Source organism: Phaenicophaeus curvirostris, chromosome 23 (assembly GCF_032191515.1).
Source record: "Phaenicophaeus curvirostris isolate KB17595 chromosome 23, BPBGC_Pcur_1.0, whole genome shotgun sequence".
Taxonomy (NCBI): domain Eukaryota; kingdom Metazoa; phylum Chordata; class Aves; order Cuculiformes; family Cuculidae; genus Phaenicophaeus; species Phaenicophaeus curvirostris.
This window is the reverse complement of record NC_091414.1, coordinates 4359974-4387251: the sequence shown is the minus strand read 5'-3', so window position 1 is coordinate 4387251 and position 27278 is coordinate 4359974. Positions and strand designations below refer to the sequence as shown.

Below are 27278 nucleotides of genomic sequence, written 5' to 3'. Positions count from 1 at the left end.
CACTCTCCCCAGGCATCCCCCCAACATCCATCCCTCACCCAGGACACCGAAGCATCATCCCTCCTCCTTCCTCCACTCCTCTCCCACTTCCCAGACCCCAGGCATCTCCCCAAAATCCATCCCTCATTCAGGGCACCTCAGCACCATCCTTCCTCCTTCTTCCACTCTCTCCCACTTCCCAGACCCCAGGCATCCCCCCAACATCCATCCCTCACCCAGGGGACCCCAGTACCATCCCTCCTCCTTCCCTCACCTCTTTCCCACTTCCCAGACCCCAAGCATCCCCCCCAGCATCTGTCCCTCACCCAGGGAACCCCAACTTGGTCCCTCCTCCTCCCTCCACTCCTCTCCCTCTTCCCACACCCCAAGCATCCCCTTAACATCCATCCCTCATCCCGGGGACCCCAACTCGGTCCCTCCTTCTTCCTCCATTCCTCTTCCACTTCCCAGACACCAAGCATCCCCCCAACATCCATACCTCACCCAGGGGACCCCAACTCGGTCCCTCCTTCTTCCTCCACTCCTCTCCCACTTCCCAGACCCCAGGTATCCCCTCAAAATCCATCCCTTACCCAGGGGACCCCAGCACCATCCTTCCTCCTTCCTCCACTCCTCTCCCACTTCCCAGACCCCAAGCATCCCCCCAGCATCCATCCCTCACCCAGGGAACCCCAACTTGGTCCCTCCTCCTCCCTCCACTCCTCTCCCACTTCCCACACCCCAGGCACCCCCCAAAATCCCTCCCTCCCTCAGGGTCAGAGGGGATGTGCGAGCAAGGGGTCCGTGTGGGGCGGTCTGAGCACCCACAGGAGCCACTGGGGACACGGGGACAGAGCCCAGCAGCCCCCAGGGCAGGGCTGCAGCTCCCAGCAGCCCCAGCACCGCGCAACCACAGCTCCCAGTATGGCACTGGCCTGGGACTACACCTCCCAGTATGCGCTGGGGGCCGCTGACTACACCTCCCAGTATCCCCAGTGAACTACAGCTCCCAGTGCTTCCCAGAGCCCTCCCTGCAGCTCCCAGTGCTCCCTCCAGCGCTCCCAGTTCCCATTGCAGCTCCCAGTGCCCCGCAGTTCACTCACAGCTCCCAGTGCCCCCAGTTCCCAGTGCCCCCCAGTTCACTCACAGCTCCCAGTAACCCCCAGTTCACTCGCAGCTCCCAGTGTCCCCCTAGCTCCCAGTGCTCCCCACAGCTCCCAGTGCCCCCCAGTTCACTCTCAGCTCCCAGTGCCCCCCACAGCTCCCAGTATCCCCCAGTTCACTCACAGCTCCCAGTGCTCCCCCGACTCCCAGTGCCCCCCAGTTCACTCTCAGCTCCTAGTGCTCCCCCAGCTCCCAGTGCCCCCATAGCTCCCAGTGCCCCCCAGTTCACTCTCAGCTCCCAGGGCTTTCCCAGCTTCCAGTGCCCCCCAGTTCCCACTGCAGCTCCCAGTGCCCCCCAGTTCACTCACAGCTCCCAGTGCTCCTCCAGCTCCCAGTGCCCCCAGTTCACTCACAGCTCCCAGCGCCCTCCAGCTCCATCCACCGCTCCAAGTGTCCCCCAGTTCCCAGTACCCCCCCATCTCCAACTCCCAGTGCCCCCACTCACCCCCCCAGCTCCCAGTGCTACCAGTGGAAAATGCAGTTCCCAGTCTCTAAGAACTCCCACTGCCCCCCCAGGACTCCTTGCGGCTCCCAGTTTCCCTCCCAGTTTCCCTTTCTGCCCTCCAGTTCCCAGCTTCCCCCACAACCCCCTCATTCCTCTCCTCCCAGTTCCCCCCAGTACTCACCAGTGAGCCGGGCCACCGCTCCCAGCAAGCACCAATGCACCCAGCACTACAGCTCCCAGTGCCACCCGTGCTCCTGGACTACAGCTCCCAGTGCCACCAGTGCAAGGTGCAGTTCCCAGTCCAACCAGTACAAAATCACATCTCCCAGTGTTCCCAGTGCAAAATCACAGCTCCCAGTGCGCTTAATGCAAAATCACAGCTCCCAGTAGCCACCAGTACAAAACACAGCTCCCAGTAGCCACCAGTATAGGACACAGCACCCAGCAGCCACCAGTACAGGAAACAGCTCCCAGTAATCACCAGTGTCATATCACAGCTCCCAGTAGCCACCAGTGTAATGTCACAGCTCCCAGTAGCCACCAGTACAGGATAGAGCTCCCAGTAGCTACCAGTACAAAACGCAGATCCCAGTAGCCACCAGTGTCATATCACAGCTCCCAGTAGCCACCAGTACAAAATGCAGCTCCCAGTAGCCACCAGTACAAGACACAGTTCCCAGTAGCCACCAGTGTAATACCAGAGGTCCCAGTAGCCACCAGTACAAAACGCAGCTCCCAGTAGCCACCAGTGTCAAATCACAGCTCCCAGTAGGCACAAGTACAAGACAGAGCTCCCAGTAGCCACCAGTATAAGACATGGTTCCCAGTAGCCACCAGTGTAATGTCACAGCACCCAGTAGCCACCAGTGTCATACCACAGCTCCCAGTAGCCACCAGTACAAAACGCAGCTCCCAGTAGCCACCAGTGTCATATCACAGCTCCCAGTAGCCACCAGTATAGGACACAGGTCCCAGTAGCCACCAGTACAGGACGCAGCCCCCAGTAATCACCAGTGTCATATCACAGCTCCCAGTAGCCACCAGTACAAAATGCAGCTCCCAGTAGCCACCAGTACAACACGCAGCTCCCAGTAATCACCAGTGTCATATCACAGTTCCCAGTAGCCACCAGTGTCATATTGCAGCTCCCAGTAGCCACCAGTGTAATGTCACAGCTCCCAGTAGCCACCAGTACAAGAGAGCTCCCAGTGCAAAACCACAGCTCCCAGTAGCCACCAGTACAAAACGCAGCTCCCAGTAGCCACCAGTGTCATATCACAGCTCCTAGTAGCCACCAGTTTAATGTCACAGCTCCCAGTAGCCACCAGTGTCATATCTCAGCTCCCAGTAGCCACCAGTCCCCCCAGTACGGGACACAAGCCCAGCTGGGGGGCAGCTGGGGGGCTGCCCTGTCCCGGGGGGTGGGCGCTGTCCCCACGCCCCCCCCAGAGGAGCCCGGGGCTCCCGTCCCCGCGTTCCCTGTCCCTCCGGTAATCCGCTTGGCGCAGCTCAGGCCGCAGTAATCCCCGGGCTCCGGGATTAACTCCCCCCCGGGGCCCAACCAGCCCAAAGGGGCGGAAAAAGCCGCCGAGGGGGGCTCCGCTGGGACCCCAACCGCCTGCTGGGACAGGGACTGGGGACCCCAGCCCAGAGCATGGGGTGACACTGGAGTGGGGGTGGCACTGGAGCCTGGGGTGTCACTGGAGCCTGGGGGTGTCACTGGAGTCCAGGTGACACTGGAGCCTGGGGTGTCACTGGAGTGGGAGTGACACTGGAGTCCAAGTGGCACTGGTGCCTGAGGGTGTCACTGGAGCCTGGGGTGTCACTGGAGTGGGGGTGTCAATGGAGCCTGGGGTGTCACTGGAGTGGGGGTGACACTGGAGCCTGGGGTGTCACTGGAGTCCAGGTGTCACTGGAGCCTGGGGTGTCAATGGAGCCTGGGGTGTCACTGGAGCCTGGGGTGTCACTGGAGTGGGGGTGACACTGGAGCCTGGAGGTGTGACTGGAGCCTGGGGGTGTCACTGGAGTCCAGGTGACATTGGAGCCTGGGGTGTCACTGGAGCCTGGGGTGTCACTGGAACCTGGGGTGTCACTGAAGTGGGGGTGACACTGGAGCCTGGGGTGTCACTGGAGTGGGGGTGACACTGGAGTCCAGTTGACACTGGAGCCTGGGGTGTCACTGGAGTGGGGGTGACACTGGAGTCCAGTTGACACTGGAGCCTGGGGTGACACTGGAGTGGGGGTGACACTGGAGTCCAGTTGACACTGGAGCCTGGGGTGTCACTGGAGCCTGGGGTGTTACTGGAGTCTGGGGTGACACTGGAGTCCAGTTGACACTGGAGCCTGGGGTGACACTGGAGTGGGGGTGACACTGGAGTCCAGTTGACACTGGAGCCTGGGGTGTCACTGGAGCCTGGGGTGTTACTGGAGTCTGGGGTGTCACTAGAGTCCAGGTGACACTGGAGCCTGGGGTGTCACTCAAGCCTGGGGGTGTCACTAGAGCCTGGGGGTGTCACCAGACCCCAAGATGTCACTGGACCCTGGGGTGTCACTGGACCTGGGGGTGTCACTGGAGTGGGGGTGTCGTTGGACCTCAGGCTGTCACTGAAGCCTGGGGGTGTCACCAGACCCCAAGTTGTCACCAGACCCCAAGGTGTCACCGGACCCCGGGGTGTCACTGGACGTGAGGGTGTCACTGGAGTCTGAGCATCACTGGAGTCCAAGTGTCACTGGACCTTGGGGTGTCTCTGGACCTTGGGGTGTCACTGCAGTCCAAGTGCCACTGGAGTCCGGGTGCCACTGGACCCTGGGGGTGTCACCACACCCCAAGGTGTCACTGAAGACTGGGGGTGTCATTGGAGTGGGGGTGTCACTCGAATCCAGGTGTCACTGGACCCCGGGGTGTCACTGGAGCCTGGAGGTGTCATGGAGTAGGGGTGTCACTGGAGGCTGGGGGTGTCACTGGGCCTGGGGTTGTCACTGGACCCCGGGGGCGGTGGCTCCGGCTGTGTCCCTGCTGCCCCATCGCCCCCCCATCCCCGCACTGTAACTGCCGCATCCCTCCGGGGGGTCCCCGGGGGGCCCAGAGGGGCTGAAGCAGCCTCACCAGGGCTGACCCCGCTCTCCGAACGCCCCCGTGAGCGCCGGGGCGGGGGGGACACGGGGCGTGGGGAGCCCCTCGCGTGGGGTCCCGCAGCGGGCGGGCGGCGCTAGGACCCCGCGGAGCCCCCGCGCCCGGGGAAGCCCGGCCCCACGTGGGCCCCGGGAGGACGACGGCCAATGAGAAGGCGCCGCGGGGCGGAGGGAGGGCGGTGACCACGCCCACAGGGGCCCGAGCGACCAATGGGAGGAGAGGGGGCGGGGCTAGAGGGGGAGCTTGGGAACGGGGGGAGCGGGGGGACAGACAGACGCGCGTGGGACGGACAGAGGGACAGCGGCCAGACAGATCCGCAGGAGACAGGGGGCAGAGGACAGGCAGACCCGTGTGGGAAAGACAGGCCGGCCCGCGTGGGACAGACAGAGGGACAGGGGACAGACAGACCCGCGTGGGACAGACAGACGGACAGACAGACCCGCAGGAGGCAGGGGGACAGGGGACAGACCCACCCGCGTGGGACAGACAGACGGACAGGGGACAGAGAGACAGACGGACCCGCGTGGGACCGACGGAGGGACAGGGGTCAGACAGACAGACCCGAGTGGGACAGACAGACGGACAGGCAGACCCGCAGGAGACAGGGGGACAGGGGACAGACAGACAGACTCGTGGGAGACAGGAGGACAGGGGACAGACAGACAGGCCCGCGTGGGACAGGAGGACAAGGGTCTTTGGGGACAGACAGACAGGGGACAGACAGACAGACAGACCCGCGGGAGATAGGAGGACAGGGGACAGACAGACAGACCCGTGTGGGCCAGGAGGACAAGGGTCTTTGGGGACAGACAGACGGACAGGGGACAGCCAGACGGACAGGGGACAGACAGACAGACCCGCGGGAGGTAGGGGGACAGGGGACAGCCAGCCCCGCGTGGGACAGACGGACGGACAGAGCACAGCCAGCCCCGAGGGGGACAGCAGGACAAGAGGCTTTGGGGACAGACGGACGGAGAGGGGACAGACAGCCCCGCGAGAGGGACGGAGGGACAGCCTGACGGGGGACAGACAGACGGACAGGGGACGGGGGAGGTGGGGTGGGGATAGAGGGACAGAGGGACAGCCAGCTCTGTGTGGGACAGACAGACGGACAGGGGACTGGGGGAGGTGGGGTGGGGATAGAGGGACAGAGGGACAGAGGACAGCCAGCTCTGTGTGGGACAGACAGACGGACAGGGGCCAGCCAGCAGGGATGCAGCTCCGAGCTTCGAGACGTGGGGGCTCAGCAGCCCCAAAACCACCTGGAGCTGCGTGTCCCCAGAGGTAACGGGGGGTGGGGGGGGTGACACAGGGCTCAGTGACAGGGTCAGGCTGGCAGGAGATGGGGGTTCCATTCCCAAACTGGGAATTCCCAAAGGGGGGGGCTGGGAAAGGAGGGAGGGGGGTCCCGCTGCGGATGAGACGCTTGCGGTGACACGGTTGGTGGCGGATGCCGCGACCTCTCCCCTTCTTGCAGGGATTTGAAGCTGGGCCAAGCGAGGATGGAAATGTCATTGTCCCAGCGCGGGGCCCCAGCCGAGTAGCGGCTGCGCTGGAGCGGGACGCCCCAAAAAGCCATCGCAGCCCCGGTTGGAGGGGGCAGCAGGAGGATCGGGGGGGTTCATCCACGTTCCCACGGGCCGCGATATTCCCACGGGACAATATCTGGGGACTGGGAGCCGTCACGACGCCTGCTTGGGTTTGGGGCGTTGGACTCTGGTGTCCCTCCAAGCCGATGAGGAGCCGGGGCTGCGCGTGAACCTATGCAGACCAGGAAGAAATACATTTTCCTGACTTTCCTTGCCTCTTGGCTCCTGCTTTTCTCCTTCGGAGGAGACCAGCTGCGCCGTTTCGCTTTCTTTTCGGCGAGGAAAGGTGAAGCCCGGAAGATCTGGCCCCGCTGGACGGATCGTTCCCTTCTCCGAAGCTTTGCGGACCTCGAGGAGCTCCAGAGCGATGGGGACCCCTCGCTGCCATCGCCTCGGGCGCGGCGGGCGGCGCGGCTGAGCGTCTACAAGAACAGCAGATGCCGGATGGAAACCTGCTTCGACTTCTCCAGGTGCGAGAAGAACGGCTTCAAAGTCTTCACCTACCCCCGGGAGAAGGACCAGCCCCTCTCGGAGAGCTACGACAAGATCCTCACCTCCATCGAGCGCTCTCGCTACTACACCCCGAACCCCGAGGAAGCCTGTCTCTTCATCCTCAGCATCGACACGCTCGACCGCGACCACCTCTCGGGTCAATACGTCCGTGATGTCGATGAGAAAATCCACAGCTTCTCGCTCTGGAACGGCGGCCGTAACCACCTCATCTTCAACCTCTACTCAGGCACTTGGCCCAATTACACTGAAGACTTGGGCTTCGACATCGGTCAAGCCCTCTTGGCCAAAGCCAGTTTCTACACCGAGAGCTTCAGGCCGGGGTTTGACGTCTCCATCCCTCTTTTCCCAAAGGACCATCCGCAGCGTGGTGGGGAGAGGGGGTGGTTGCATCAGGACTCGATCCCCCCGAGAAAGAAATACTTGTTGGTGTTCAAGGGGAAGCGGTACCTGACCGGCATCGGCTCCGGCACCAGGAACGCGCTGCACCACATCCACAACGGGAGGGACATCATCTCGCTCACCACCTGCAAGCACGGCAAGGACTGGCAGAAGCACAAGGACACGCGCTGTGACAAGGATAACGTCAACTACGAAAAGTGAGTCGGAGATGGGAGTGGGGAAAGGGGGGTTGGTGGGGAAAGGACACCCCAACCGGGGCTTCTGTCCCTTCAGTGGTGGCTGAACCTCCGGCTGAGAGAGCTGGGGGTGTTTATCCTGGAGAAGAGGAGGCTGAGGGGAGACCTCATTGCTCTCTCCAACTCCCTGAAAGGAGGTTGTGGAGAGGAGGGAGCTGGGCTCTTCTCCCAAGTGACAGGGGACAGGACGAGAGGGAATGGCCTCAAGCTCCACCAGGGGAGGGTCAGGCTGGACATCAGGAAAAAATGTTTCACAGAAAGGGTGATTGGGCAGTGGCAGAGGCTGCCCAGGGAGGGGGTTGAGTCCCCTTCCCTGGAGGGGTTTAAGGGACGGGTGGATGAGGTGCTGAGGGACATGGGTTAGTGATTGATGGGAATGGTTGGACTCAATGATCCGGTGGGTCTCTTCCAACTTGGTGATTCTATGATTCTATGAAATCTGTAGCTTCCATTGCAAGAGTCAAAGAGATAGCAGGACCTCAATCATTGGCTCTCCAGAAATGGATGAGGGTTTCATTTCCACAGTGGGGGATGAGGCGCTGGTTGTTCAGAGCTTTCCCCTTCTGTATTAGAGTTCGAGTAATCTGGCGAGAGCGGATCTTATCTGCAATCACCGTGGCCACCTCTAATACGATTTCCCTTTTTCCTAACGCTGATGAATGATGCTTTTCTTCTCCCCCATCCTGCCCTTCCCTAACATAAATGTTTCTCTTGGAGATGAGCCCAAAACGTTCTCTCTTCGTTAGCTCTCCTAAAGGTCTTGCTGAACTGCTGGGTCCATGGGCATCACAGCGGGGGTGGCCCCAAACTCACCCATAGAATCATAGAATCCCCAGGTTGGAAGAGACCCACCGGATCATCGAGTCCAACCATTCCCATCAACCGCTAACCCATGTCCCGCAGCACCTCGTCCACCCGGCCCTTAAACCCCTCCAGGGAAGGTGACTCAACCCCCTCCCTGGGCAGCCTGTTCCAGGTACGAGTCCCCTCGCATCCCGTCTCCCAACCAAGGATGGTGGCAACAGGGTGTGATGGACCTTGGTGGGACAATCAAAGTGGACAAAGTGCTGTGAGTGATGCCCTCGGGATCCTCCCCACCCCATCCCGCTGCCTGGTCCAGGTCTGGGAAGCACAGATCCCGTCCCAGGGGTGATGGGCAGGTCCCCATCCTGCTGCCTGGGGACATCGCACCCGGCAGGAGAGCAGATGGGAAGGAGCCTCGCTGGGCATCATCCTTAAAGCATCTTAGGAGGTGCTGGGAGGTAAAAGTGGAGCTGGGGTGCTGCAGGCACCAGGATTAGCTGGAGCTTTGGAGCGGCTTGGGGACTGTGAGGGTCCATCCGGATGGTGCCACCAGCCCAGCAGGGTCAGGCCCCACAGCGGAGACTTTTTTTTGGGATGGAGCATCACAGGATGGTGGGAGATGCTGCAGGCTGGGATGGGGGGCCCTGAGGTACGCATCGAGCTTTTCTGAGGGGTGGCGGGATGGGAAATTCCCCTCCCACCAAGCCCAGGTAATCCCTTAATGCTGTTTGCAAGTACAGGGAGATTTACACCTCGCCCCGGGTGGCTTTGGGCAGCAGAGAGAGAGGGAACACGTGGCAAAGGGACACGGGCTCGCGTGTGACCCCAAACCTCCACCATCCCGCTTGTCCCCATGGGACACCAGGGCAAAAAGCCATCGGTGTCTCCATCGCCGTCTCTTCCCCGAGCTGGGAAATCATTCCCTCCTATCCCAGGAGAAGATGTCCCTGGAGCTGGGATGATGGCAGAGTTGACGATGGGGACGGTGGGACAGCGTTGGCGGAGCCAGACGCCGGCTGCCCCGTTGGCTCCTTGAATCTTGTGTTCAGTTCTGGGCCCCTCACCACGAGAAGGATGTTGAGGCTCTGGAGCGAGTCCAGAGAAGAGAACGGAGCTGGGGAAGGGGCTGGAGAAGAAGAGGAGCGGCTGAGAGAGCTGGGGGTGTTTAGCCTGGAGAAGAGGAGGCTGAGGGGAGACCTCATTGCTCTCTGCAACTCCCTGAGAGGAGGTTGTGGAGAGGAGGGAGCTGGGCTCTTCTCCCAAGGGACAGGGGACAGGACGAGAGGGAATGGCCTCAAGCTCCACCAGGGGAGGGTCAGGCTGGACATTAGGAAAAAATATTTCATGGAAAGGGTCATTGGGCACTGGCAGAGGCTGCCCAGGGAGGGTGTTGAGTCCCCTTCCCTGGAGGGGTTTAAGGGACGGGTGGACGAGGTGCTGAGGGACATGGGTTAGTGATTGATGGGAATGGTTGGACTCGATGATTTGGTGGGTCTTTTCCAACCTGGTGGTTCTATGATTCTATGACTGGGGATGACTCTGCTCGGGACAGCGGTGGAAGGCAGCACTGGGAGCGAAGGGAAACCTCGCGAGGGGCTCCATCACCCTCCTCGAGCCTGGGGAGCTGCCTCCAACAGCCGGTTCTGTGCCCAGATAAAGGGTGGCTTGTAGCAGCGCCGTGGGCTGCCCGGCTTGAAAGCAATCCAAGCGGGTTGGGAAAGTCTCTCTGGAGCCAACGGGTCCCCGGTGGCACCGTGCCTGGCCAGAGCCACCGAGGGGCCTGGTGGAGGGAGCGCAGCGGGTCCCCGTCCCAGCTCCCAACAAAACAAGGAAGCCCTGACGGCGCGATTACCCGGAAACCACAGCGCGTCAGAAGCAAAAATATTTCCATCAGGAGGCTTTGGCCCCGCAGCCCGGCCGGCGCCGGCTTCCCCGCGATGGACGGTGTGAGGGGAGGCTGCGCTGGTGGCTTCTTTGCCCCCTGGGACGCATCCTGCTGCCCTGAGAACCCTGCAGAGATGCTGGAGTCACCGCCACGAGTGGGGTCCCCAAGAGCGGGTGGCAGTGTCCAGCCCTGGGGATGTGGTCGTTGCTGCTCGGGTTTCTTGGAGGGGTCTGGGTCCTGGTTGAGCCGCCTTCGCCCCTCCGGGTGCTCACTCGGCTGGGAGCTGAGGTGTTAACGGGGGAGAGTTAATGGGGAACTTGGAATCCACTATTAATGTGGATTTTGGAATCCAGTGGAGATTGGAATCCAGTGGTCCCATGGTGCCCTGGGACCAATTTCTCACCACCCAGGGTGCTGGGATGACCTGGGTGCTCCAGCACCCACGCGAAGGACACATCCTCAATCTAAAGGAGACCCTTCTTCCCCTGGAGACCAGCAGGTTTCAAGCAGCCCTTTGGCTTCGTGCCCCCCCAGCCACGTTCATCCCCCCCATCCCATCCAGGGCTCCCCCATCCCTCCCTCCCCGCGGGCAGGAACAGGCAGGGTCTGTCCCAACCTAATGTCAATATTGGATTTTCTGGCGTGGCCGCAAGGACCCGGCAGCCGACGCGCCTCTCCCCACCGGCCACACAGAAGGGGCTTTCATAGCCCCACGGTGCGAGCCCAGCCCGGGGTTGGGGGGGATGCTCTGCCTGCATCCCAGCCAGGACGCTGCCAGGGCAGCAGGACGGGTCTGTCCAGGCAAGCCTGGGCCCGGCCGAGGACTCAGGGCAGCTCTGGGCTCAGGAATTCGGGCGCTGGCTCTGCGTGGGGTTTCGTTACAGGCGGGTGCAGGGAGGAAAACGCCCTGGAAAGCCAAGCGATGCCTGGGCTGCAGGGTCATAGAATCACAGAATCACCAGGTTGGAAGAGACCCACCGGATCATCGAGTCCAACCGTTCCCATCAATCACTAACCCATGTCCCTCAGCACCTCGTCCACCCGTCCCTTAAACCCCTCCAGGGAAGGGGACTCAACCCCCTCCCTGGGCAGCCTCTGCCACTGCCCAGTGACTCTTTCCATGGAAAATTTTTTCCTGATGTCCAGCCTGACCCTCCCCTGGTGGAGCTTGAGGCCATTCCCTCTCGTCCTGTCCCCTGTCCCTTGGGAGAAGAGCCCAGCTCCCTCCTCTCCACAACCTCCTTTCAGGGAGTTGGAGAGAGCAATGAGGTCTCCCCTCAGCCTCCTCTTCTCCAGCCTAAACACCCCCAGCTCTCTCAGACGCTCCTCTTGTTCTCCAGCCCCTTCCCCAGCTTTGTTGCTCTTCTCTGGACTCGCTCCAGAGCCTCAACATCCTTCTTGAGGTGAGGGGCCCAGAACTGAACACAGGATTCGAGGAGCGGTCTCCCCAGTGCCGAGTCCAGAGGGAGAAGAACCTCCCTGGACCTGCTGGCCATGCCATTTCTGATCCAAGCCAAGATGCCATTGGCCTTCTTGGCCACCTGGGCCCCTGCTGGCTCCTGTTCAACCAACACCCCCAGGTCCCTCTCCTCCAGGCAGTTTCCAGCCAGACTTCTCCTAGTCTGGAGCTGCTCAGGGTTGTTGTGCCCCAAGTGCAGGACCCGCCATTTGGCCTTGTTAAACCTCCTGCCATTGGTCTCAGCCCATGGATCCAGCCTGTTCAGATCCCTTTGGAGCCTCCCGACCCTCCAGCAGATCCACACTCCCACACAGCTTAGTGTTGTCCACAAACTTGCTAAGGGTGCCCTTGATGCCTTCATCCAGGTCATTGATAAAGACATTGACCAGGGCTGGACCCAGCGCTGAGCCCTGGGGACGCCACTGGATCATTGAGTCCAACCATTCCTATCCTGATCCTCCTCTTCAAGCTGAGTACGGCTCCTGGCTCAGCCACAGGTTCCTTCTCTGACCATGCACACATCCCTCCATCACCCAGGACATCACTGCTCCACCAGCTCCGTAGAGCTGGGGCTGTTGGGAGCCAAAATCAATCCTAATGCTTCCTCAGGCTGCCCTGTACCCCCCGCTGGGGATGCTCTGCCTCGCTGGGTGCCAGCGAGACCCCCGGGGATGGTCACAGGCTTTTGGGGCTCTGCCTGACCCCCACCCTCACTCCCACCCCAGGTTCGACTACCGGGAGCTGCTGCACAATTCTACCTTCTGCATCATCCCCCGGGGCAGGCGCTTGGGCTCCTTTCGCTTCCTGGAGGCTCTGCAGGTACGAGGTGGTGCAAGGGGGCCAGGGGGACCCCAGCTCCGGGGTTTGGGGGCTCTGTCCCAGCCTGCGTGGGGTCTCGCTGCAGGCTGCCTGCATCCCCGTGCTGCTGAGCGATGGCTGGGAGCTGCCCTTCGCCGAAGCCATCGACTGGGGCAAAGCTGCTGTCGTGGGCAACGAGAAGCTGCTGCTGCAGGTACCGTGGTTGCATCGTGCCCCGTGCTGGACACAGGGACACCCCGTGTGGTAACGCCGGTGGTGATGGAGCCCCCGAGCCCAGCAGCCCTGGTGTGGGTGGATACAGGGAGTCTCATCCAGCCCTGTGATATTGTTCATCGCACGGGGATCTCTTGAGCATCTGCACAAACCCAAAGTGCTCAGGGATGCTGGGCCAGATCCTGCTGTGGGAGGTGGCAGAGCCGCAGTGGGGTGGTAGCACAGCATCCTTGGCCAACGGGGTGGCCCTTGGGATGGCTCAGAGGTCAGGAAAGCATCTCGCCTCCCGCTGCCGCAGATCCCCTCCGCCGTCCGCTGCCTCCACCCCGAGCGCGTGCTGGCTTTCCAGCAGCAGACCCAGTTCCTCTGGGACGCCTACTTCTCCTCCGTCGACAAGATCGTGCACACCACCTTGGAGGTGAGCCCCCAGATTCCACCTCCCTCCATTCCTCATCCCCGTGGGTCACAACCGGGGGTGCTGAGAGCATCTCTCTGGCCTCTGGCAGATCATCAAGGACCGTCTGCTCCCTCATCGCTCCCGTTCCCGTTTCCTCTGGAACGCGCTGCCCGGGGGGCTCCTGGTCCTGCCCGACTTCTCCACCCACCCTGGGGACTTTCCCTTCTACTACCTGCAGCAAGGTAGGACCCCACCTGCCCCAGCTGAGCACGGCCAACTCAGTGCATGCCACAACACCAATCCTCTCCCCCTCTTCTCTAGGCTCCAGCCCCTCTGAGAAGTTCACGGCTCTCATCCGGGCTGTCTCACCATCAGGCTCTCTCTCCCAGCCCATCCTCAGGCTCATCCAGGCCGTCTCTGCATCCCAGTATTGTGCCCAGGTTGGAGGAGTTGAGGCTCGTACCACATCTCCTGGGGATGCGGCAGCAGGGACGGGGCAGGATCCTGTGGGTCAGAAGGGCAAGATGGGCTTGAGGTGGGATGGGGTAGCTGATAGTGTCACCTTTGGGTATGCAGAGCTGTCTCCCCAGCTCGTTGGGGTGGATGTGGGACCACTGGTGGGTTTGTTGTGGTCCAAACCACAGTAAGAGGCACCCCAAGCAGTCAGCCCAGCCAAACGCCCCGGCATCTCTGCTCTGCTCTCATGAGACCTCACCTGGAATCCTGTGTCCAGTTCTGGAGTCCTCTGCACAGGAAGGACGTGGATCTGTTGGAGCGAGTCCAGAGGAGGCCACACAGTTAATGCGAGGGCTGGAGCATCTCTGCTATGAGGACAGGCTGAGAGTTGGGGTTGTTCAGCCTGGAGAAGAGAAAGCTCTGAGGAGACCTTAGTGCAGCTTCCAGGATAGAAAGGGGCTCCAGGAAAGCTGGGGAGGGGCTCTTGATTAGGGAGGGCAGGGACAGGATGAGAGAGAACAGTTTTCAGCTGAGAGAGGGGAGATTGAGATGAGATTTTAGGAAGAAATGTTTTGCTGTGAGGGTGGGGAGGTCCTGGTCCGGGTTGCCCAGAGCAGTGGTGGCTGCCCCATCCCTGGAGGGGTTCAAGGCCAGGTCGGATGACGTTTTGATCACTCTAATCCAGTAGGAGGTGTCCTTGCCCATGGCAGGGGCTGGAACTGGATGGACTTTGAGGTCCCTTCCAACCCAAACGATTCCATGGTTCCATGATTCTGTGACACGCTAATTCTTCCCCCTGCAGATCCTGGTGCTGTGGAGCTGTGAGAAGCCGCCACCGCCCCGTGGCAAGTGGCCCCAGACCACCGTGCCTCTGACCATCATCCAGGGCAGGAGGAAGGTGAGGGGATCCAGGATGCAGGCAGGGAGCCAGGATGTGGTGGGTGAGCCAGGTTATCCACCCCACGGCACATCCCAACCTGTCTTTCGCCCTCCCGTAGCTCAGCGACCGCTTCTTCCCCTACGCAGCCATCCAGACGGATGCTGTGCTAAGCCTGGACAGGCACATCAGCATCTCAACTAGCGAGGTAAGGCCATGGGCACCATGGTCCCCAGCCCCGTGGAGCTGGATGAGCCCCGTGCCGAGCCAGGAAGGATGCTCCGTGGTCACTGTGGAGCTGGCAAGGAGCTGTGCCCACTGTTGCCATGTCCCCACATTCTGTGGGATGGTGGGAGTGGTGAGAAGCCCCATCCTACAGGTCCCCACAGCCAAGTGACGCTGTCCCCTTCCCATGCCAGGTGGACTTCGCCTTTGTGGTGTGGCGCAGCTTCCCTGAGCGCATCGTGGGCTTCCTCACACGGAGCCACTTCTGGGATGCGGAGCAGAAGCGCTGGGGCTACACCTCGAAGTGGACCAACGAGCTCTCCATCGTCCTCACCGCAGCATCCTTCTACCACAGGTACCCACCTGGAGAGGGGCCAGCAAGGCGGGGGGCTTGGCTGCATCCTTCATAGCATCATAGAATCACCAGGTTGGAAAAGACCCACTGGATCATCGAGTCCAACCATTCCCATCAAACACTAACCCATGTCCCTCAGCACCTCGTCCACCAGTCCCTTAAACCCCTCCAGGGAAGGTGACTCAACCCCCTCCCTGGGCAGCCTCTGCCAGGGACCAATGACCCTTTCTGTGAAAATTTTTTTCCTAATGTTCAGCCTAAACCTCCCCTGGTGGAGCTTGAGGCCATTCCCTCTCGTCCTGTCCCCTGTCCCTTGGGAGAAGAGCCCAGCTCCCTCCTCTCCACAACCTCCTTTCAGGTAGTTGGAGAGAGCAATGAGGTCTCCCCTCAGCCTCCTCTTCTCCAGGCTAAACACCCCCAGCTCTCAGCTGCTCCTCTTGTTCTCCAGCCCCTTCCCCAGCTTCGTTGCTCTTCTCTGGACTCGCTCCAGAGCCTCAACATCCTTCTTGTGGTGAGGGGCCCAGAACTGAACACAGGATTCGAGGAGCGGTCTCCCCAGTGCCGAGTCCAGAGGGAGAAGAACCTCCCTGGACCTGCTGGCCACGCCGTGTCTGATCCAAGCCAAGATGCCATTGGCCTTCTTGGCCCCCTGGGCCCCTGCTGGCTCATGTTCAGTCGCTGTCAACCAACACCCACAGGTCCTTCTCCTCCAGGCAGCTTTTCAGCCGGACTTCTCCTAGTCTGTAGCACTTCCCTCCTCTCTTCCTCCCTCCCCAGGTATTACCACAGCCTCTTCACAGAATACCTGCCGGCGGGGCTGCGGGACCTGGTGGACAGCGTGGCCGCCTGCGAGGACATCCTGATGAACGCCCTTGTGGCCGCTGTCACCAAGCTGCCGCCCATCAAGGTCACCCAGCAGCACAAGGAGAGCGCGTCCCAGCAGGTAGCATGCAAGGAGGGGGACACGGAGACCCCCCCAGCTTGGGAGCAAAGCCCCTCATCCCAACCTTCCTCTCTTGACTAGGTGGGGACAACTAGCAGCCATCGTTTCTACCAGCGGCACGACTGCCTCAACCAGTTGGTGGATTGGTTTGGGTCCATGCCCCTCGTGTCCTCCCAGCTGCGCCTCGACCCCGTCCTCTTCAAGGACCAGGTTTCCGTCCTACGCAAGAAATACCCGCGCTTGGAGAAACCCTGAGGGCTGCTGGGGATTGGGACCTGGTTCTTGGTGCACGGAGCCTTCCCGGAGCCACATGGGCACCGCTGACGGGGTTGTACTCGTTATTGGGACTTACTAGTGCAATAAAGGTGGGTGGAGAGGCAGAGTCCAGCCGGTGGCTATGGGATGGAGGGGAGCAGACCACGCCTGGTGAGGAGCACCAGAGGAACCAGGGCTTCCACCAGCGCTGAGCACCCTGGGAAGAAGCCGTGGGGCACACAGCTGCTCCCAGCCCCGTCGGAGTCCTTTGCTTTGCCGAGGACAAACACAGGAGTGATAAGAGGCAAGAGCAGAGTGAGGTCCTGCACTTGGGGCACAACAACCCTGAGCAGCTCCAGACTAGGAGAAGTCTGGCTGGAAAGTGCCTGGAGGAGAAGGACCTGGGGGTGTTGGTTGACAGCGACTGAACAGGAGCCAGCAGGGGCCCAGGTGGCCAAGAAGGCCAATGGCATCTTGGCTTGGATCAGAAACGGCTTGGCCAGCAGGGCCAGGGAGGTTCTTCTCCCTCTGGACTCGGCACTGGTGAGACCGCTCCTCGAATCCTGGGGTCAGTTCTGGGCCCCTCACCACAAGAAGGATGTGAGGCTCTGGAGCGAGTCCAGAGAAGAGCAACGAAGCTGGGGAAGGGGCTGGAGAACAAGAGGAGCGTCTGAGAGAGCTGGGGGTGTTTAGCCTGGAGAAGAGGAGGCTGAGGGGAGACCTCATTGCTCTCTGCAACTCCCTGAGAGGAGGTTGTGGAGAGGAGGGAGCTGGGCTCTTCTCCCAAGGGACAGGGGACAGGACGAGAGGGAATGGCCTCAAGCTCCACCAGGGGAGGGTCAGGCTGGATATCAGGAAAGATTTTTTCATGGAAAGGGTGATTGGGCACTGTCAGAGGCTGCCCAGGGACGGGGTTGAGTCCCCTTCCCTGGAGGGGTTTAAGGGACGGGTGGACGAGGTGCTGAGAGACATGGGTTAGTGATTGATGGGAATGGTTGGACTCGATGATCCCATGGGTCTCTTCCAACCTGGTGATTCTGTGATTCTATGAAATAGGAAGAAATAAGGCCACCAGCCTCCACGAGCTGCTCTCCTCCAGCCGCTGCAGCCCTGGCTCTGTCCTTGCTGCCTTGACTCCCAGCAGACACCCGAGATAACGCCCCAGCTCCACCAAACCCAACACCCTGCACGCACCCAGCCCTTTGTTCCATTTTATTTTCCACGCGTGACAAGTCGCAGCCGTGGGACACTCCGGGGGTTCAGTCGCGGGGAGGCTGGCACTCCCGGCAGTCCCGCATCTCCTCCGAGTAGCTTTCCACTTGGATGGTGGTGGTGTGGAAGCGGAAGGTGCCCTGCAGCCGGGAGCTGGCCTCCTCCAGCACGTCCTGCGCGCTGGCGGCTGCATCTGCAAGGAGCGAGTGGGGAGGGGGTGCTGGGGTGCAGATGAAACCCAAATCCAAAGAGCAAGGAGCAAGCGGTGGGAGATGCTGGGGTGCAGGTGAACCTCAAATCCAAAGAGCGAGGTGGGAAGGGGATGATGGGGTGCAGGTGAAACCCAAATGCAAAGAACAAGGAGCACATAGGGATGGGATGTTGGGGTGCAGGTGAACCTCAAATCCAAGGAGCAAGGAGCACATAGGGATGGGATGTTGGGGTGCAGGTGAACCCCAAATCCAAGGAGCAAAATAGGGAGAGGATGCTGGGGTGCAGGTGAAACCCAAATCCAAAAAGAGAGGTGGGGAGGGGATGCTGGGGTGCAGGTGAAACCCAAATCCAAGGAGCAAAGTGGAAGATGCTGGAGTGCAGGTGAACCCCGAATCCAAAGAGCAGGGAGCAAGTGGGGAATGGATGCTGAGGTTCAGGTGAACCTCAAATCCAAAGAGCAAGGTGGAGAGGGGATGTTGGGTTGCAGGTGAAACCCAAATCCAAGGAGCAAGTGGGGATCGGATGCTGGGGTGCAGGTGAACCTCAAATCCAAAGAGCAAGGTGGGGAAGGGATGGTGGGGTGCAGGTGAAACCCAAATCCAAAAAGCAAGGCGAGAGGGGATTTTGGGGTGCAGGTGAACCTCAAATCCAAGGAGAGAGGTGGGGAGGGATGTTGGGGTGCAGGTGAACCTGAAATCCAAGGAGCAAGGGGTGGGAGATGCTGGGGTGCAAGTGAACCTCAAATCTGAAGAGCAAGGTGCAAGTGGGGAGTGGATGATGGGGTGCAGGTGAACATCAAATCCAAGGAGCAAGATGGAGAAGGGATGTTGGGGTGCAGGACAACCTCAAATCCAATGAGTGAAATGGGGAGGGGATGTTGGGGTGCAGGTGAACCTCAAATCCAAGGAGCAAAGAGTGGGTGATGCTGGGGTGCAGGTGAAACCCAAATCCAAGGAGCAAGGAGTGGGAGATGCTGGGGTGCAGGTGAACCCCAAATTCCCCCCACCTCCCCTGCTTCCCAGGGAGCGCCACTCACTGATGGCGATGTGCACGGAGAGCAGCGGCTGTGCCGCGGTCAGCGCCCAGATGTGGAGGCTGTGCACGGCCTCCACGCCCTCCACCGCCAGCAGCACGTCCCGCACGGCGTTGAAGTCCATCCCTTTGGGGGTTCCTGGCGGGGGGGGAGAGCCGGGGGTGCTGGGTGGAGGGGGCTCGCAGCACCCATGGGTGGCCCCACAACCCGGACCCCCTCGTTGAGTCCCTACCCTCCATGAGGACGAGGAGGACGTCGCGGAGGATGCTCAGCGTCGTCCCCAGCACCAGTGCGGAGAAGAGGAAGGTGCAGATGGGATCCACGTATTTGTATTCAGGCTGGAGGGTGTGGAAGAGGGTAAGGTCCCTCAGGTAGTGTCACTGCACCCCAAACCCCCATTGCCACCAGCAAGGAGGGGACCGTGTCCCATCCATCTCGCCCCTGTGCTCGGCCAGGGCTGGCTGAAGCCATCGTCCCCATCCCCAGCATCCCCTTTGCCACCCAGACCTTAAAGAAGATGATGTAGGATGCGATGAGGACACCGACGCTCTGCAGCAGGTCCCCCACGACGTGGATGAAGGCGGCACGGACGCTGGCGTTGGGCTGCTCAGCAGCAGCCCCGTGGCTGTGCCCGTGCCCCGTCTGGTGCAGGGCCACCCCCATCCTGCGGGCAGGACGGCGGTGACATCCCCGGGGCCACCAGGGATGGGGACGCTCAAGGAAAGGGAGAGCCAGCCGTACGTACACGATGTTGACGGCCACGGCGCAGGCGGAGGTGATGAGCATGACGCTGCCCTCGATGTCGTAGTCACCTGAGAGCAGGCGCTGGGCCGCCAGGTAGACCAGGACACCTGTCACCACCCAGATAGAAAGCACGGAGAGCAGAGCCCCCAGGATTTCTGTGGAGAGAACCCCCCACCCCACATTGCGGTGCCAAGCCTGAGCACCTTCCTGGCTCCTTTGGTGGCACCGGAGCTCAAGGTGGACACCCAGCACAGACACACAATCACCAGTTTGGAAAAGACCTACCAGATGATCATCGAGTCCAACCATTCCCATCAATCACTAACCCATGTCCCTCAGCACCTCGTCCACCCGTCCCTTAAACCCCTCCAGGGAAGATTCCAGCCGCTCCTCTTGTTCTCCAGCCCCTTCCCCAGCTTCGTTGCTCTTCTCTGGACTCGCTCCAGAGCCTCAACATCCTTCTTGTGGTGAGGGGCCCAGAACTGACCCCAGGATTCGAGGAGCGGTCTCACCAGTGCCGAGTCCAGAGGGGGAAGAACCTCCCTGGACCTGCTGGCCACACTGTTTCTGATCCAAGCCAAGATGCCATTGGCCTTCTTGGCCACCTGGGCCCCTGCTGGCTCCTGTTCAGTCGCTGTCAACCAACCCCCCCAGGTCCTTCTCCTCCAGGCAGCTTTCCAGTCACTCTTCCCCTAGTCTGCAGCACCCACCCCTGGGGATGCTCCCTGCAAGAGGATGCTGGTGCTTCTACCCTTCACGTGATGCTGGGGCTTTGCTGGGGCTCCTGTCCCCCCACAGGGCTCCCCGAGTCATCCAATCCCTATAGGAAGAGCACCCTGGGCTGCTCCATTGCTCCGTGGGGTTCCCAGGAGCAGGAGGCACCCCCGTTACCTGCCCGGTGCCATCCGAAGTTCATGGTTTTGGTGGGGGGCCGCGAGGACACCCAGAGGGCGAAGAGGCTGATCATGATGCTGGCGAAGTCGGTCAGGAGGTGGGCTGCGTCCGTCAGGATGGCCAAGCTGTGCGCCAGGTACCCACCTGCGGAGAGGGGACAGCGAGGCCATCGGAGCGGCATCGGCATGGGGCATCCCACCCCAAGCTGGGCACCGACCACATCCCCCCATCTTGCAGTGGGAACCCCGCTTTGACCCACCAAAAAGCCATGGGGAGCCCTCCCTTCACCCTCCTCCCCCCACAGCGGGTAACCAGGAGAAGAGGGGCTGCAGCCTCCTCTCGGGGTGTCCCACCACTCACCCACGGCTTCTCCCACCATGAAGACGAGGCAGATGCTGGCGGCCAGGTAGAGCTTCCTCCGTGCGCGCTGCTGCTGGTTGGGGTGTCCCGCAGCCCCCCGCGTGTGGCAGTGCCGCCCGCGCCGTGTCCCCAGCTCCAGGGAGGGCGCCTCGCCCTGCACCCCCTTCTCCTGCGTCGACCCCACGTAGGACCTGCTGCCGAAATGGGTGGTTGGGGGATGGAGTGGGAGCACTGGGAGGGTTTGGGGGAGTGGGTTGGACCCCAAATGCTCCCCACCAGCCCGACATCTCCAGGGGACCCACTCGGGGTGCCCGTGGGGAGGAGGAGGTGCCACGTCCCCGGGTGCCCCCGTACCCGCTCGCAGCCTCGCTCAGCAGGTGCCGTTTCTCCTCGCCGGCTGCCATCCTCCTGCCAAGCTGGTGACCCCAGAGCGTGGCCGGCGCTGGTGGCAGCCGGTGACCTCGGCCCGTGTGAAGCGCAGCGCCGGGGATTCGTGTGCAAAGCTGAGCCGGGGGGAGGGAGAGCCAGGCCGGCTGCAAAGCACCCACGGCCGCCCGCTTCGGGGGGGGCTTCGGTCACCCAGCACCCTTGGTGCTGCTGATAACGGGGGGGGGTTCCTCTGGGATCCCCACCATGGGCATCCCCTAGGTCATGGATCCAGCCTCCAGGATTGGAGAGGATGGAGAATCATAGAATCACCAGGTTGGAAAAGACCCATCAGATCATCGAGTCCAACCATTCCCATCAATCACTAAACCACGACCCCCTAAAAGCACTTGGTGCCCCCATCTCTGCCCCAGCGAGCCTTTGGGACCCCCCAGTTCTGACCCAGCCACAAAGCAGCCACGCAATGGATAAGCTGGACCCCCCTGCAGCTGCAAATGCTTCCCAGTGCCCTGGGATCAGCACTAATTGCCCTGGGGTTAATTGCAATCACTGCAGGCGCTGCCTCAGTTTCCCCAGAGGCTGAGACAGGCTTACATTTTTGCAGGAGAAAAGCATCCATGGTATATATATAGTTTTTTTTTTCATTCATGGTATATTAATGAGGGATGAAACATTCCACAAAGTTTTCTTTCTTAGCTCCAAAGCTGCCCAGGGAGGGGGTTGAGTCCCCTTCCCTGGAGGGGTTTAAGGGACGGGTGGACGAGGTGCTGAGGGACATGGGTTAGTGATTGATGGGAATGGTTGGACTCGATGATCCAGTGGGTCTTTTCCAACCTGGTGATTCTGTGATTCTAAGTTGAATATTTTTGCAGTCACGTGGGCTCAGCCCGCTCCCCATTCAGAGCCTGGCACAGCCCGGAGCATCCTCACCCCCCACCTACCCCATTCCCAAGCCCAGGTGAGCGCTGGCCCTGGGCACCCATCACCGGGAGGTAAATCCTGCTGGGTGCTGACCTGTCACATCCCTGGGCAGGTGGCCAGGCAGCGGGTGCCAACGCTGCCAGAGGTGCTAATGAGGCTGAAAATTAATTGTTGGATCCAGAGATGTCCCTCTGCCAGCCTGGCCACCGAGCTGGGACAGCGGTGACAGCACTGAGCAAACCCAGCCATATCCCCAGTGCCAGCAAATTGAAAACGAGAGGTGAGGGGGGGAAAAAAACCACACAAACCACCAGTTTTCTTTACAAAATACACAAAATTCAAATCCGTGACAATTATATACAAAAGAAGATATAAAACGTGCGGAATTCTCCTGTTTGCACCCGTATAGAAAAGTGTCCTGTGCTGCAGCAGGCGTCGGCTCACGAGGTCACCGGCCCCCACAGTGCGTCCCCCCCATCCCGAGTCCCGTCGCCGGACATCCTGCGCCCGCGGCGTGTCTCCTGCGCCGGCAACTACAGGGAAGCTGTCAAAGGAAGAGGATTGGGGTGTTGAGTAAGGTCCAAACCCTCAAAACTCCCCTGTGAGTGGTTGAGGGCCCTGGGGAGGTGGGATCAGCCACCCCTTACCCATCCCCATCCTCTCGGGCACCGCATCCTCCTCCACCTCTTCTTCCTCCCCGTCAAAGTATTCCTCGTCTTCCTCAGCTGCAAAGAAGGTGACCAAACATCACCACGGGGCCACTGGGAAAGGCGATGGGGGCCACCAGGTCGGTGGGAGTTGGGAAAGGGGCGTTGAGGGTTGAATTACCGGGTTCAAAGTCCAAGGCTCGGACTGCCTCGGTGAGGTGGTCCAGGCTCACTGAGAAGGCATCCATGTTTTCGTAGCCACTCTCGATCTTCCCCAGCCGGCCGCCCTTGGAGGCCTCCACGATCCTGGGCAGGGAGAGTACGGTTTTGTCCCCCTCGTCCCCTCTTGAGGCTTGGGGACCACGGGATGGGGAGGTCGGGGTGTCCCCACACAGCCCCTGGGTGCCCCATGGTCAAATCCTGCCAGGCTGCAGGACAGGGACTTAGGGATGGTTGGATTTAATCCAATTTAAGCACTTACGTGTTAATGAGCTGCTTGGCGTTCTGTGGGGAGAAAGAGAAGAGGTGAGTGGAGCCGTGAGGCAGCCACGGGGATGTCTCCAAGCCAGTGGGACCCACATGTGGGCACCGGCAAGGGATGTTGGAGTTCTCACCATGAGGAAGGTGGCTCCCCCGGTCTCCTCCATGGCCTGGATGGCCGTCTCCACCAGCCGACTTGACTTCTCCAGCTGCTCCTTGTACTGGCAGATGAGGCCCTGGATGAAGCTCGTCTTGTCGCCCTGCTCATGGCTGATGCGCTGCAGTAGCTCCGACTTCTTCTCCTCCAGCAGTGCCACCAAGGCATCGAAACGAGCACACAGCTCCTGCTTGGCCGCCTCGCTGTTCTCCTGCAGGGACAGCAGGCAAGGGATGCTCCATGTGTCCCTCAGCACAAGCAGCACCCCAGGGGCGACCCTGATCCGAGGGCTCCAGCTCCCTCCTGGCCATCCCAACTGGTTTCACCCCAGGGTTTTGAAGAGCACATTTTCCCCCTTCCCTCACCTCAGTGCTCCGGCACGAGTCCTCCAGCTGGGAGATGATCGTCTGGATCCGGTCGTTCCCCGCCACCAGCATGGAGATGCAGTTGTTCAGCTCGGTCTGGGTAAGAGTGGATGGATAGAAACAGCTTGAACCCCAACGAGAACATCTCCCACCCTGACATGGAGAGGGCTGGACACTGCCTGGCCCCAACTCTGCTCCCCCCACATCCCCCACAAGCCGTGGCCACGCTAAATATAGGCTGTCTCCTGGGCGAAGTCACCCAGGGACTATTAATACCCGCTGAGCAAACCCCGGTGCTATTTGTGGCCGCCCCAGCTCAGCACATCACCCCGGGATCAGCCGTGTCCCCCACAGCCCCCCCGTGTTGTCCCCTCACAGCACCTTCTGGCCCTGGAAGACGGATTGCAGGGGGGCAACCTCGCAGTCCTTGTGGGCCCCGAAGACTTTGCACATGGAGCAGGTGGGGACCTCGCAGGTGACGCAGTAGATGTTGATCCGCTCGTCCTCGTGCTCTTTGCACATGGGGTGCTCCCCTTTTTTCAGTGGCCTGCTGGGTAGAGTGGAACAGCCACGGTGACATCCCCATCAGGGTGAGGGTGACATCCCCATCAGGGTGACATCCCCATTGCGCTGACACCCGCAGCGCAATGATGTCCCTATCGCAGGGTTGTCCCCACCGTGGCGATATCCCCCTTGCAGCATCACCCCCACTGCAATGACACCCCAAAATCAAGTCCCCAGGGAAAAGGCTTCATCCTGGCGTAACCCCACGCTTGGTCCTTCAGGAGCCACCAGCCTCTGTGTTTCTCTAAGCCCAGTAAGCCCCAGTTTAGACCAGTGTGGCACTGGGCATGGTAGCAGCCAGCTGGGGTGGGCGCCGCGCTCCAGGGATGCTGCACAAGCACCTAATTTTAGCCTTGGGCTGCTGGAATTCGCTGTTGTCACTCAACGCGTGACCCGAGTTGGGGTGCCCAGAAACCCGCGGGGGGTCCCAGGCGGGGGCTGCAGCTGAATCATCCCCTTGGTGGCAACGGGGGGGGGGACACATGGGGACAAGCCAAAGCAAATCCAGTGTTGGCTCCCTGAGTGTCACCCCCTCCCAGGGCTGCGGCCACCTGCCACGTGCCATCGTCCCCGTCCCCATGGCTCTCAAACAATATTTACAGTGGTTTGAGGAATTCGGCCAGCACCACCGCTTTGATTCGAGGAGCTGTGACCCCTCTGTGGTCCCCCCCAAGCCACACGTTTTTCCCAAGTGCCCCCTCCCCCCTCATCTGTCCCTCTGCCCCTTATCAGCCAGCAGTGCCTGTTGTCACAAGCAGAGCCTGGATTTGTCCCCCACACCCCTTATCTCCCACCGAACACTCCCGCGGCAGAGGACGGGGAGCAGGATGTGCCCCACTGCCATCACCCCTCTGGGGACCCTCTTGTCCCCCCGAGCCACCCAGAGACCCAAACTGCTCTGGAAAGGGGAGTTATTTGTGTCAGGGCGGGGGGATATTTGGATTAGGAACCACTGAACCAGCAGAACCCCCCCAGTTTCTCCCCCAGCTGCAATCTCCTGCAGGCTCAGTGGTGGAGACGGAGCTCAGGAGGTGGCATCACCGCATCCCCATGTCCCTGTGTCCCCACCAGGTCAAGGCAGAAGCACTCAGCCACAACCACCCGTGCCTACCTGGAGCACTCCTGCTTGTAGATGTCGATGATGTTCTCCACCAGCAGGTTCCTCTGCAGCCCGTAGACACCGTGACGATCCAGCAGCACCTCGTGGCGACACGACGGGCACCGGAACCGTCCCCCCGAAATCACGCTGCCCCGGCTCTGCCAGTACGGGTTGGCAGCCTGGGAGAGGGAGAATACACATTGAGGGGGGCACATGAGCATCTCAACAGCACCAAGAGCATCTCCACGAGTATCCTCACAACACCACGGTCATCCCGGTGGCCTCCAGCCCAGGTAGAAGGTGGGGAGTGGACATGGGGACCCCCTTCTCACCTGGAAGACGTCGTTGGCACACTTGCGGCACAGGTTGTGCTGGCAGGGCAGGATCACCACGGGCTTGCTGAACATCTCCAGGCAGATGGGGCAGATGAGCTGCTTCTCCAGGCTGTCCATGGCGTTGCCATCTCGCAAGATGCCCGCTTGGAAATCCATCGGTACCACGGGGCGCTCCTCTCGCTCGCTCTCAACTGCCGGCAGCGCTTCTCGTCCCGCTATTTATAAGTCCATCCCGGGTCACGAGGAGCCGGACCCTGATGAGGAGGCGGGTGTTGGGGGAAGCAGCACACCTGTCACATGGGAGTGAGCCATCGAGATGCCGCCGGCCGCAGTAAACAAGCTGGGGACAGGTTGTTCAGGAGGCCCTGCTTGTCCGTGCCGCAACCGCCGGCACGCTGAAACCGGAGCCAGGGGGTGAGCGGTGCCAGGCTCTGCCCGGGATCCTGGACCGGGACCTCACAACAACATTAGGGTGGAGACAAGGAAGGGGAAAACCAGCCCCATGACGATGAAGCTGGTGAAGGGGCTGAAGAACAGGCCTTATGAGGGAGCTGGGGGTGTTTAGCCTGGAGAAGAGGAGGCTGAGGGGAGACCTCATTGCTCTCTCCAACTCCCTGAAAGGAGCTTGTGGAGAGGAGGGAGCTGGGCTCTTCTCCCAAGGGACAGGGGACAGGACGAGAGGGAATGGCCTCAAGCTCCACCAGGGGAGGGTCAGGTTGAACATTAGGAAAAAATTTTCACGGAAGGGTCATTGGGCACTGGCAGAGGCTGCCCAGGGAGGGGGTTGAGTCCCCTTCCCTGGAGGGGTTTAAGGGACGGGTGGACAAGGTGCTGAGGGACATGGGTTAGTATTTGATAGGAATGGTTGGACTCGATGATCCGGTGGGCCTTTTCCAATCTGGTGATTCTGTAATGATATGATTCTATGATTCTATGGTCATTCTGACATTGGGATGGTGCCAAAACCGGGGCAGAGCTGGGGCCAGCAGCAGCTGGTGGTGGCTTTTAAGGATCATCTCTCTTTGCACCCCAAAAATGTGGCCATTGGGGTGCAAGCATAGAATTGTAGAATGGTTTAGGTTGGAAGGGACCTTAAAGATCATCCAATTCCAATCCCCCTGCCACGGGCAGGGACACCTCCCACAGGATTGGGTTGATCCAAGCCCCATCCAACCTGGCCTTGAACATTTCCAGGGATGGGGCAGCCACCACTGCTCTGGACAACTTGGTCCAGGGTGTCCCCACTCTCAGTGTGAAGGAAACACGTGCCCGGCCAGTGCGTCCACACATTATTCTTGGAGTGGGGAGGCAGCCCCTACGTGCATCACTCCCCAGGCAGGGGCTGGGGGGCTCTTCTGTCCTCCCAGCTGCAAGGAGGGCGGCAAGAGCTGCTCCCCGTGCTGGCGATCGCGGCCGTGACCCACCCAGCCCCTCCGCTTGGTTGACCCAGAAATGGCAGGGGGGGAAGCGGCCCCCCCAGGACCTGCCCTCGCCAGGGAAAACAGCGCACGGTGTCCAGCTGGCGTGGCGAGAAATGGGTCCTGCCAAACGCCAGCGCCTGTCCACAGGGAGCCCCACGAGCACTGGCAGCTGCATGGGGAGAGGGGTAATTATAGCAGCATCGCTTGTGGGGTGGGGGCTGCGCTGCACCCCCAGGGACGGGGCAGGGGGGGATGGGTGCAGGGGTAAATGAGTGCATAAATGCAGAGGTGCAGGGATAA

At 60.9% G+C, this 27278-nt stretch overlaps 3 protein-coding genes across 12 annotated transcripts; 1 reads left to right on the top strand and 2 right to left on the bottom strand.

Moving 5' to 3' along the window:
• Positions 1–5877: 5877 nt before the first annotated feature.
• On the top strand, positions 5878–16484 carry EXTL1 (exostosin like glycosyltransferase 1). Its single transcript, XM_069875149.1, has 12 exons — positions 5878–6005; positions 6199–7419; positions 12332–12425; positions 12511–12618; positions 12937–13056; positions 13145–13277; positions 13357–13475; positions 14294–14389; positions 14490–14576; positions 14788–14948; positions 15726–15891; positions 15973–16484. Exons 2-12 carry the CDS (start codon positions 6485–6487, stop codon positions 16144–16146), a joined length of 2193 nt encoding a protein of 730 aa, XP_069731250.1. The 5' UTR covers positions 5878–6005; positions 6199–6484; the 3' UTR covers positions 16147–16484.
• Positions 16485–17343: 859 nt separating this feature from the next.
• Positions 17344–22132, bottom strand: SLC30A2 (solute carrier family 30 member 2). 8 transcript variants are annotated; one of them, XM_069875045.1, is made up of 8 exons: positions 20957–22132; positions 20603–20796; positions 20240–20386; positions 19112–19503; positions 18837–18942; positions 18562–18742; positions 18416–18465; positions 17344–18261 (listed from the first exon to the last, which is right to left on the bottom strand). In XM_069875045.1, exons 1-7 carry the CDS (start codon positions 21004–21006, stop codon positions 18417–18419), a joined length of 1119 nt encoding a protein of 372 aa, XP_069731146.1. In that variant the 5' UTR covers positions 21007–22132; the 3' UTR covers positions 17344–18261; position 18416. The 8 variants fall into 8 exon arrangements, with proteins under 8 accessions (XP_069731146.1, XP_069731147.1, XP_069731148.1 ...); XM_069875046.1 differs by lacking the exon at positions 18416–18465 and having other exon boundaries at positions 17344–17551; positions 18608–18742; positions 19112–19268; positions 19350–19503; XM_069875047.1 differs by lacking the exon at positions 18416–18465 and having other exon boundaries at positions 17344–17551; positions 18608–18742; positions 19112–19268; positions 19350–19503; positions 20603–20793.
• A 92-nt stretch (positions 22133–22224) lies between these two features.
• Positions 22225–25757, bottom strand: TRIM63 (tripartite motif containing 63). 3 transcript variants are annotated; one of them, XM_069875048.1, is made up of 9 exons: positions 25555–25756; positions 25235–25401; positions 23941–24109; positions 23560–23655; positions 23172–23405; positions 23039–23061; positions 22739–22863; positions 22558–22635; positions 22225–22454 (listed from the first exon to the last, which is right to left on the bottom strand). In XM_069875048.1, the coding sequence occupies exons 1-9, from the start codon at positions 25711–25713 to the stop codon at positions 22444–22446; spliced, it is 1062 nt and encodes a 353-aa protein (XP_069731149.1). In that variant the 5' UTR covers positions 25714–25756; the 3' UTR covers positions 22225–22443. The 3 variants fall into 3 exon arrangements, with proteins under 3 accessions (XP_069731149.1, XP_069731150.1, XP_069731151.1); XM_069875049.1 differs by having other exon boundaries at positions 23941–24106; XM_069875050.1 differs by lacking the exon at positions 22558–22635 and having other exon boundaries at positions 25555–25757.
• Positions 25758–27278: the final 1521 nt, after the last annotated feature.